This window comes from Lepisma saccharinum, chromosome 12 (genome assembly GCF_977018435.1).
Source record: "Lepisma saccharinum chromosome 12, izLepSacc3.1, whole genome shotgun sequence".
Lineage (NCBI taxonomy): Eukaryota > Metazoa > Arthropoda > Insecta > Zygentoma > Lepismatidae > Lepisma > Lepisma saccharinum.
The window spans coordinates 52,789,812-52,801,940 of NC_139240.1; the positions used below are offsets into that span (position 1 = coordinate 52,789,812).

Consider the following 12,129-nt stretch of genomic DNA (forward strand, 5'->3'; position numbering starts at 1 on the left):
AGCCATGTTAGGGTCCATCTTAAACAAGAGGGTCTGCTTATCCCTAACGTAAGATGATACCGGTTCTTCGTCCCTGTGGAACCGATATCTGATCTGCTCCTCGATCTGCAGCTGATCAAGGGAGCCTGTGAATTCTTCAATGATCTTTTTCTTGACGTCCTCATAGCTAACTAAATTGACGCCTTGTTGCTGGCTAATTGCATTAAACCAACGGAGGGCTGCCCCACATAACAACGCCGGAAACATTTGTCGCTTTTTCGTCTCCTCCCAATTATTCAAAATCGCCGCACTTTCGAAATGATCTATGAATTCAGTAACATCCTCCCCCGAGGCACCCTGAAACTGAATGCTCTCGAAAAGGAGGGGATGAACAAAAGGTATTTGAGCCATGGTGGGTGGGTCCATAAGAACTGTGGGACGATTATCAATTTGAAAATTAGCCTGCGCACGTGCGCGACTTCTAGTTAATGGAGGACTTCTGATTGGGGTGGATGAGGCACATGGTAGGCCCTCCACATCAAAAGACGGACCATCAGCATTATTGGCGAGAATGATAAGCCTATCCAATGTGGTATCAAGCTCGTCCTCCAAGTCAATAAATGACATAAGGCATTACTAACAATGGTGACGTACCTTATTTAAAAACATGAACCCCCCGTTAGTGAAAAATTCCGCGAAGAAACAAATCTAACATGATATTAACGAATTTCAATTTTCTTTTATTTCAGAGTGAAATAAATGAAAAATTCCGCAACTCCAACAGCGATGCCTATCCTTTCAATTTTCATGTCTGTTTAAGAAAACAAGCCAAGACGCTTTTCATTTTCAAAAGAAAATGAAAAGGCCCGTATCAATCCACCACGTAGCGTTCCAACATGAACGCGGGGATCTAAAATAGGGATGTAACTTGTCCCTCCCGATTAATACAGTTGATGGTAGAGACAGCCCTGAACGGGCCAGGTACAACTATCTAAATTAACATTAAAATAAACTCATGATTCGGTTTAGACTGAAGTGAGCAATGCGAATGGCAGAATAGGGTGTAGAATAGCTTACCCTGTTCGGTTTAGAAAATAGACCAATAGCTCCTGCTTCTCCGATGATTCCAGGTAAAAAGACCTCGTGTCGCTCTCATGCGCACTTATTTAAACCCTCGCTTGGCCTCTCGTCACCTCTCGCCAAAGGCCAGTGTTCTTACCATTTCCTGTGAAAGGCTTACCCTACACATTTCTGAGCAGGAGCTGACAAAATCTGCCAGGGTCAATATTTCTTAATCGAACGGATATGCTACGAAAGGGCTAACATCGGTTTGCGTTTCATCAAGAAGAAAGAAACGTTTTATGGTAGAAAAGAAGAAGAGAGATGAAAATGGCGGTAGAGGGGAGAACCGAAGAGAATTAAAGAGACCAGAAACACATGGCAGAAAGAGCAAAGGAGAGATAAGAAAACGACAGGGAGAGAGAGAAATAAAGAAGCGAGGCACAGAAGCGAGGCACAGAGATAGAGTGAGAAAGAAAGACAAAGAGGAAGAGACCAAAGAAATAAGGAGGAGGGAGAGGGTGAGAGACAAAATAAAGAACAGGGTGGCTCAAAAACTCTCTTAACACCCCCGGTACAAGGCCACTGCAGCGCGAAACGTGGAAATGGTGACGATCAATCGTTGCCAGGCCAAGTGGGAACCACATTGACGCCACCCGCACGGTTGGCGGCTATCTTGATGTCAGCCATCTTGAAACCAACGTGAAAATTTTAAATAGGAAGGGGGTTGTGCGACACATCAATGTAGGCTAGAATTTCACCAGGAAACCAATTATGACATTTGTTTGCACCTTACCGTACCACAGAAGTTATAACACCTGACGACAAGGGTTCTGGGTTCGAATCCCGGTCTGGAAATCGGTGAACGTTTCAAGATCCTCATCTTCGTGATTAGCGAAAAGTGGCAGAAAGGATAAGTATAATAAAATAAACCATATCAATCAATCCTTTCTATCAGCATTATCCTTTTACAATTTGATAGTAGGTAGATATGGCTATGCATAAAGTCATACGGAAGACTTATTGTAATTTAGTATCTGCTTCAGTGGTTACGTGTGTCGAATGTTGAAAAGGAGATGTCGCCACTCACAATATGGAATTTTGGGCATTGCCATGGACATGAATATTCCTTCGTACGAGTTATTTTATCAAATTGGTAAAATCATCATTCGTGTTAATCAAAAGTGTCACATAATAATACAACTACAAAATGTATTTCAATTCGCGAGACGTTTATAGTTTCTATTTCTCTCAAAAAATCTGTGGAAAAAATAGTATGCATTGATTGCTGTTATAATCGATTTGAAAATTATCGGTGTGAATATTCCATGTCAAACATTGAACAGGAAAAGGACTTTCATGTTAATTACGCTTAAAATTAACAACACGCATGGAAAAAAAGCACTTTTACAAAAACACAAGCTACATAAAATATTTGTGCCGACCTTTGTGACGGAGTGGTTAGCACAGCGCGCTAGGATGCCAGGGATCTCAGGTTCGAATCCCGACCTGGGAATTGATGTACTTCGCGAGTGTCCCTTCGACTATTTCATCATGTCATCACCCACCCTCATTTTTGCGATTAGCAAAAAGTGACAGAAAGGAGGCGTAAAATAAAACAAATCAACAACAAGAAGTTGGCATGTTTTCTTGTATGTTCAGAGGTTGGCAACACTGTTTATTCCTCATGGCAACTGCAACCCAATGCAGAATAGCAAGGAAATAGGAAATATGTGTGTGCAAATTTGCTGCCTCAAGCATGGTTGTTTTACGAAGAAAATATTTTGCAAAGTCACGACCTTCAACTGATATTGCAATCTAAAATACACAGAAACCTGTTGTATAACAATGTTGAAGTTTCTCATTGTCACATTTCACTACACGTGACGTTTCTCCTTATTTCATTCCACGTTGCACGACATCTTCAGATTAAGAAGATCGGTTTGGCGAATCCCTATCCTCCTCAGACCTTAAAAGCTAACAAGTTAGGGTAAGTAGCGCGCTATACTTTTGCGGAAATTGCGTTAGTAACTCGTTATACTATTTTTGAACTTGCTTTCTTAGAGTTATGCTTTTTCGGAACTTGCGAGAATAACACTTTTCTCTATCGATAATTGATTTAGCGACGCGTTATTACTCGATACTTACTTTAGTAATGCGTTACTTGCTCCAAACCGGTTTTAGTAACGCGTAACTTGCTCGAAACTTGATGTAGTAACGCTTTACTTGCTCGAAAAATTTTTCAGTAACGCGTTACTTGCTCGAAACTTCTTAGGCACGCGTTACTTGCTCCAAACTTGTTTTAGTAACGCTTTACTTGCTGAAAACTTGTTTTAGTAACGCGTTACTTGCTCCAAACTTGATTTAGTAACGCTTTACTTTCTCGAAACGTGTTTCATTAACGCGTTACTTGCTCGAAACTTGTCTCAGGAACGGGGTACTTGCTCCAAACTTGTTTTAGTAACGCTTTACTTGCTGAAAACTTGTTTCAGTAACGCGTTACTTGCTCAAAACTTAATTTGGTAACGCTTTACTTGCTCAAAACTTGTTTCAGTAACACGTTACTTGCTCCAAAGTTGCTTTAGTAACGCTTTACTTGCTCGAAACTTGTCTCAGTAACGCGTTACTTGCTCCAAACTTGATTTAGTAACTCGTTACTTGCTCGAAACTTGTTTCAGTAACGCGTTACTTGCCCCAAACTTACTTTAGTAACGCTTTACTTGCTCCAAACTTACTTTAGTAACGCTTTACTTGCTCGAAACTTACTTTAGTAACGCTTTACTTGCTCGAAACTTGTTTCAGTAACGCGTTACTTGCCCCAAACTTGCTTTAGTAACGCTTTACTTGCTCGAAACTTACTTTAGTAACGCTTTACTTGCTCCAAACTTACTTTAGTAACGCTTTACTTGCTCGAAACTTGCTTTAGTAACGCTTTACGTGCTCGAAACTTGTTTCAGTAACGCGTTACTTGCCCCAAACTTACTTTAGTAACGCTTTACTTGCTCGAAACTTACTTTAGTAACGCTTTACTTGCTCGAAACTTACTTTAGTAACGCTTTACTTGCTCGAAACTTGTTTCAGTAACACGTTACTTGCTCCAAAGTTGCTTTAGTAACGCTTTACTTGCTCGAAACTTGTCTCAGTAACGCGTTACTTGCTCCAAACTTGATTTAGTAACTCGTTACTTGCTCGAAACTTGTTTCAGTAACGCGTTACTTGCCCCAAACTTACTTTAGTAACGCTTTACTTGCTCCAAACTTACTTTAGTAACGCTTTACTTGCTCCAAAGTTGCTTTAGTAACGCTTTACTTGCTCGAAACTTGTCTCAGTAACGCGTTACTTGCTCCAAACTTGATTTAGTAACTCGTTACTTGCTCGAAACTTGTTTCAGTAACGCGTTACTTGTCCAAACTTACTTTAGTAACGCTTTACTTGCTCGAAACTTACTTTAGTAACGCTTTACTTGCTCGAAACTTACTTTAGTAACGCTTTACTTGCTCGAAACTTGTTTCAGTAACGCGTTACTTGCCCCAAACTTGCTTTAGTAACGCTTTACTTGCTCGAAACTTACTTTAGTAACGCTTTACTTGCTCCAAACTTACTTTAGTAACGCTTTACTTGCTCGAAACTTGCTTTAGTAACGCTTTACGTGCTCGAAACTTGTTTCAGTAACGCGTTACTTGCCCCAAACTTACTTTAGTAACGCTTTACTTGCTCGAAACTTACTTTAGTAACGCTTTACTTGCTCGAAACTTACTTTAGTAACGCTTTACTTGCTCGAAACTTGTTTCAGTAACGCGTTACTTGCCCCAAACTTGCTTTAGTAACGCTTTACTTGCTCGAAACTTGTTTCAGTAACGCGTTACTTGCCCCAAACTTGCTTTAGTAACGCTTTACTTGCTCGAAACTTACTTTAGTAACGCTTTACTTGCTCGAAACTTGTTTCAGTAACGCGTTACTTGCCCCAAACTTGCTTTAGTAACGCTTTACTTGCTCGAAACTTACTTTAGTAACGCTTTACTTGCTCGAAACTTGTTTCAGTAACGCGTTACTTGCCCCAAACTTGCTTTAGTAACGCTTTACTTGCTCGAAACTTGTTTCAGTAACGCGTTACTTGCCCCAAACTTGCTTTAGTAACGCTTTACTTGCTCGAAACTTACTTTAGTAACGCTTTACTTGCTCGAAACTTGTTTCAGTAACGCGTTACTTGCCCCAAACTTGCTTTAGTAACGCTTTACTTGCTCGAAACTTACTTTAGTAACGCTTTACTTGCTCGAAACTTGCTTTAGTAACGCTTTACTTGCTCGAAACTTGTTTCAGTAACGCGTTACTTGCTCGAAACTTGTTTCAGTAACGCGTTACTTGCCCCAAACTTGCTTTAGTAACGCTTTACTTGCTCGAAACTTACTTTAGTAACGCTTTACTTGCTCGAAACTTGTTTCAGTAACGCGTTACTTGCCCCAAACTTGCTTTAGTAACGCTTTACTTGCTCGAAACTTACTTTAGTAACGCTTTACTTGCTCCAAACGTACTTTAGTAACGCTTTACTTGCTCGAAACTTACTTTAGTAACTCTTTACTTGCTCGAAACTTACTTTAGTAACGCTTTACTTGCTCGAAACTTGTTTCAGTAACGCGTTACTTGCCCCAAACTTGCTTTAGTAACGCTTTACTTGCTCGAAACTTGTTTCAGTAACGCGTTACTTGCCCCAAACTTACTTTAGTAACGCTTTACTTGCTCCAAACTTACTTTAGTAACCCGTTACTTGCTCGAAACTTGATTTAGTAACGCGTTAATTACTCGATGCCTCTCTAAATTGATACTTGCTTTAGTAATGAGTTACTAGTTCGATACTTGCGTTGGTAACACGTTTTTTTCTGTACTTGCGTCGTTAACCCGTTACCGAAATCACATATATAATTTTAACGGTACTTCGTTACTTTGCGTTACTTTAAGTATTAATCTGATATATTCAGAACTGGAGGATTTATTTACCAGTATGAAACATACTTTATTGCGTTGTTTCAAACTTGTGTATGTAAAGTTAAGCTGGGAAGATATGAACTATAAAGAACGCATGCTATACAGTATTGGCCAAATTATTGGACTCATTGTAAAGATGATGACACATTTCCTTGTTTTGAAATAAATTTGACGATTGTTGTAACTTTTTATGGGATTAAACTGTTTGTCTCGTTTGATGTAATCTTGTTTCCCACAATCCTTTCTTTACTGTGTCCCAAGAATAGGTGGCAACGGGATTCTTTGCACATTCGCAAAAATCCCTGGAACAATACGTACATTGTTTGCCGTGTTATTTATGATTTTGGTTTGGTTATAACTAGATCTCGGATTTTTAGGTTCCTGAAATAGGTCCTAAAATCATAAAATAGGTCCTAAAAATCTTAAGTTAGACTTGAAAGATCTTGAAGTAGGTTCAAAAATACTCAAAATAGTTCAAAATTCCTGAAAAATGCTGATTAGGTATAATCATTGGCAATGAAAATGGGACACCTACATCCTGAAATATACACTATCTTGCTTAACTAAGCAGTCCAATAATTCACTGATTAACAAAAAAAAAATTGGCGGACATATTGGTATACAACACGCGTTCTAAGACAACTGAAACATGCTGATTCAAAATATGCAAACCATTTGTCTGTAACACCCACCATTCTTGAGATATACGACATCAACCATTTATATATGTTTAACATTGTATCAAGGCAAACAACTCACAGACAAAGGTTTCACTAGAGCACTTTTTGCTATTGAACATGGCTTTAGCAAAGAAAATTGTGCAAATGCATCACATGAAAAACTAAATATGCTGACAAAGGCAGTAATTTATTTCATTAAAAACATAAACTAAACGTAACGTTTCAACCTTCTAACAAGGTTCTTTTTGTGTGACAAAGTGACGGTAACAAGTTACCTTTCGAAACAAATTATCGGTAACTGTAGTTTAGTAACTTACCCAATAAAACTACACGGTAACGCAAGAAGAAGGTAACCGAAATGTAGAACCGTTCCTTACGTGTTCGGTTACCTTTATTGGGCCACCCTGTACAACATAGCAAAATGTTGACTGCTTCTGAATACTGGTAAAAATTACCAATATACTGCGAGAGTTAAAGACAAGTCAAGACACAAGCTTCAGGCTGTGTGTGAAAGAGCTAAAATAAGAAAACGAAAATTGTTTCTTTGAAATGGAAAATAAAGTTGCTGAATGGTGTTGCATAAAGAAGTGAGTGAGGTCATGTACACTGCTCATGTATTTCCAAATACAGTCCACGACATCTGTCGTATATTAGATAAAGCTACACCTTTTCAAAAATAATCTTCTTTGCATAACTTTGCTTTTTCCTTTCTTACACGTGACTAGGATAAGGAGTAAACAAAAGTTGAAAGGTCTTTAGGTTACAAACAGGTTTAAAATGTCTTAAAAATAGCTTAACTACATCTGTAAATACGTTAAATATGTCTGAAAAGTATATAAATAGTGACACAATAGATTAAATTAGTGCTGCCAAGGTTTAACTTGAAAAACCTGGAACAAAAAAAAATATTGGTGTAAGCATATAATGAACCGGTACAAAGAAGCATATCAACTAATATGTGTTTCACTTTAAAAATAATTTTAAACCAAGCAAAAGCTTAATAAAAATTGATTAGTAGAAAATAGCCTACGGTGGAATTAGTCACAAGGAGTGTTACATGGTTTTACCACAAAGGAAACTGAACAAATCCGTCACCTATAGAATTTTAAGGAAGGACACTTAAAAAAGCGGGACATATGGGATAAATTCGTGACACGGGACATTTTATCAAAGAATAACTATCCCTGGACGAATAGAAACCCTATTCTTTTTCTTTTTTCGAGTTTTTATGTCAACTTTATGCACGAATAAGCAAGTCAGGAGCAGAGGTAGTCACCCTCCGGAGGACGACCCTCATGAGAGGAGACCTCACCCTCCCTAGATTAAATACATCTGAGCCTACCCCGTGGCCGAGTGATCAGCACATCGGGCTACGACGCCAAGGGTCCCGGGTTCGAATCCCGGCCTCGGCATGGATGTTTGTGAGTGTCCATTCATAAATTTCATCATATCATCACTCATCTCCATCTTTGCAAATTACCCAAAAGTGGCACAAGAAGCGAAGTAAAATAAAGCAAATCAATCAATAGAGGAAAAGGTCTAAATATGGGTCCCCTTTTTGTGTTCTTATTTTCGGAGGAAATCAAGCACCTGCCTTTAAAATGCGTCTATGAAATATATATTTAAATGTAATAGTATGCTAAAGTATTAGAAGGTCTCCACTTTTTTTTTAAAAAAAAAAAAAAGCAATTGCCAAAAAATGGTAAAATGATGTATTTCGAAATTGTGGTCTAAATATGGGCTACTAGTGGCAATTTCACAAAAAGCAATTAAAATTTAAAAAACAGTCATTTATCGCTAAAACATTATAAAATTCATAATTATGAATAATCTGTTTTGAAAATCACGCGGAATGGGAAAAATCGAAATTAAGAAAAACATCCAAATATTTGTTGGAAATGTGATCTCAGCATTAGACCTCATGTCATAGCCCACATTTAGACCATCACGCTATTTTTCTTCTATTGATTTTCGCTCTCTGTGGTACATATTTCACAAACAAATCATGGCATTATAAAAGCCAACATTTGTTTTATGTACCGCTAATATCAAAACCTATACAAAGCAGATGAGAATTCAGAAAACGCTGAGTTAAAACATACCTGCAAAAAGTTTTCGGAGGTCGCAATTCTATAACAGCGTCCAAGGCTGAAACTAACCACCACTTTCTCTTGCGAATTGGCGCCGCAACCTTTGTCCTTGACAGATAACCAGTTCTCTCTGCCAGGCTGCAGCACCCGGGAGCGCTGATAACTCCAAAACCCATATTTAAACCTTCGCCCATACCTTCGCCCATATTTAAACCTTCTAATCTACATTTGAGAACGTGTCTTCTCATTTCGCCGAATGGCCCAGAGTCGCATTATATCAGATTTCAAAGCTAAGTAAAATTTTCGGCGAAATGGGAATTCCCGTTTTGCCGAATCCCCTTTCGCCGAATACTTTGAATGAAGGAAATTTTCCCTCCACAGGGAGATTTCAGGTGTTTCCGGCGTAAGCGCACTTGCTTTAACTCTTGTAATCGCCATTTGCAACTTCTGATTGTATCAGTGTAGTGTTTTTGGATTCTTAATGTTTTCCACAGGTATCATAGTTTCCTTCAAGGGAGAGCTGATTTCTTTTCACCGTGTTTCATTGTGTTGTTCATAACGAGTTCACCCCAAAAATATTTGGTCATTTTTCAAATACTATGTTTTTGCTAAGGGATTGAAGTCTCTGCATTAAAAGAATGGTGCGAATATCCTGAGAGCTGTAGCATCCATTGTAAAGTTCCACAAAAACAAACAGTAACAACCATTAGGTTTCCAATCAAGGACCCTTCAAACATTCTTTCCCACTACCATACGCGCAAACTTGCCTCCTCATCAAGTCTTCTTCATTTAATTAATCCACAAATGATTTATTATGAGCATGCATTATTCAATTCAGTGTTGCATGGTCTTCTCCACTCGTCTGTTTCTTCGTCAATTTTACCTTGAAGTATTTTGCAAATATTTCATTGTCGGTAATTTATTTTTAAAACTTTGTTTCCGCTTTTATAGTAAGCTAACGCAATTACACATTCAAATAACTCCAGCAGCAGAAAATATTTCTCAAAATAATTTAGACTTTGAATTATTTTCAATTACACCAGATGATAACAATTTACGATACAAAAGTAAGAGATAAAATAGCAGAATTACACTTACTGTTAATTTCACATGTAGCATTACTATAATTTGTTAATATCACTCCTAACTTGATTGATTTGTAAATATATTCAAATAGGATGTTATTTACAATTAAGTTCTGATTATTAATTATTATAAATGATAACGGTGTTAATGCAAAATGTAAAACGTTAGGATTTATTTTTACTCACAGTTAAGATCATCTGCATATGCTGAATTTATATATTTAATTTTAATCACTCACTAGTTTGTCCTTCCTCCCAAAGAACAAATTTTAAAGAGAAATTATAATGCTAGGGATGAAATGTATTTTACTGTTTTAATCCATCATTTATTGCAAATTTATGTGGTATATGGTTAATGGTAAGCATTTATTTTGTGCTTAATTGCCTTCATAAAATTTTAGTAAAATGTAAAATTTACCATTTTGTATTAGAATTAATTTAATTATAATGTCTTATTTGTTTCTGCACTTTGAAATACAACCATTAAAAGGAAATTTAATTTAATTTAAATTTAACCTTTACTCGGCCAATGGGTCACACATGACCCATAGAAAATATAGACGTAGTCGGCCGATTGGTCAATGGTGACCCATCGTGCTGATTAAAAAGTTCATGTGCTTTTAGCACCTTCATACTTGTATGTGAGGTTGTAAACTCTGACAGAAGTTCAGATTAAACTTTGAAATTTCATGTGGAAGAAACCCCACCCACCCAGGACCCCCCTCCCCCGACTCCAAAGTTATGTATGGAAGCTGGCGCGAATTTTAAATTTGTACACGTATTTGACATAAAATGTTATCACTCGTAGACTATTTGACCAATCTACTTCAAGTAACTTTTGTTTTGCAGCTAAAACATCAGGGCATGCAACCGTGCAGGAATCAAAACGCCAAAGGCAATAAGAGGGGTTGGATGGGCCGCGGTCCCCAACTTTCAATGAAAAAATCATAAAAATGGGGAGTTTGCCCCCTCTTCCCCCGCTGTTTTTGGAAGAGCAGGCAAACTTTAGCCTTATTTTCAAAGAATGGTTCTTTCTGAACCGAATGAAAGTCATTTCATGTTCGTGGGTGCATTACATTATTGAATATGTGAAAAAAATTCCCCATTATTATGATTTTTTTTCATTGAAAGTTGGGGGCCGCGGTCCACCCAACCCCTCTTATTAGCTTTGACGTTTTGATTCCTGAACAGTTGCATGTCCTGATGTTCTAGCTGAAAAACAAAAGTTACCCGAAGTAGATTGCTCAAATAGTCTCAGGGATATAACGTTTTTCTGAAATAAGTGTAAAATTGAAAAATCGCACACAAAGGCGGCGGCCACAGAGAGATTACTTTCGAAAACCAGCTCGGTGGTCTAAAGGGTAAAACCTTTTGATTCATAAGTTCCAAGGAAGATGGTAGGTCGAGGCCTACACCCCTAATTAATCAAATTAGCAAATTCTTTGCTGCCATTCTTCTCAGAAATGAGTAAGAGTTGTAGAGAAAAACTGTTATGTTTATGATTTAATTCACCACAAGAATCTAGCGTCGCTACCCTTTGAAAAAAATAAAATAAAGCATTCTTTGCATTTACGAGTTTCTGATATTCTATTACCTAAACCTTCGTACATTCACTTTCATCGTCAATGAAAATGCATAATGAGTTTTTGACTTGGTTGAAATATTTTTTCCCCATTCAGTTCCTGAAATTTTCCGGCAGAGGGAAAATTCCCTCGCCTCAGAATATTCGGCGAAAGGGGATTCGGCGAAACGAGAGCTAATCTTTGAGAATAGGTTAAATGCCGGAAACCTGGTTTAGTAGTGTAAAAATAGGTCATACACATTTGAGAATAGGTTTACTATATCTGGAAACAGGTTTAATAGTTTGAAAAAAAGTAGAAAACAGTTGATGTGTGCGAAAATAGTGTAAGAAGGTCTGAAAGAAGATACTTCGAAATCAGTTTTTTTTCCCCCTTATGCCTTTGGTCCCATCAAGTCTTGATTGAGATCAACAGTAATCACCAGTTTTCATATTGCTACTATATGGTATGAGGAAGTTCATTTTCTGACTTTTGACATTCAGTGTTCGTTCCTCTTATTGAATTTTAGGCTGATTCCGCCCACAACTTGTAGAATGGGAGATCCAGCCCCGAACGTCAATGGAACAGCAGTGTCCTCATATGTCACCACGTCAAACGAAGACAGGATAGACACCAGACCTGCCTTTACCTGCATGAGAGCGAATCGACTGCCTGGAAATAAAAAGAAAAATAT

The 12,129-nt window shown here is 37.8% G+C and overlaps 1 protein-coding gene across 7 annotated transcripts in view; it reads right to left on the bottom strand.

The window, feature by feature from the left end:
• Positions 1 to 11,694: 11,694 nt before the first annotated feature.
• The window catches only part of LOC145996075 (cytochrome P450 6k1-like), a 58,248-nt gene continuing 57,813 nt past the window's right edge, over positions 11,695 to 12,129 (bottom strand). For all 7 annotated transcript variants that reach the window (XM_083132314.1, XM_083132317.1, XM_083132312.1 and 4 more), the window contains exon 5: positions 11,695 to 12,107. In XM_083132314.1, the coding sequence (XP_082988440.1) occupies positions 11,935 to 12,107 (173 nt within the window). In that variant the 3' untranslated portion in view covers positions 11,695 to 11,934. The remainder of the gene's footprint in view (positions 12,108 to 12,129) is intronic.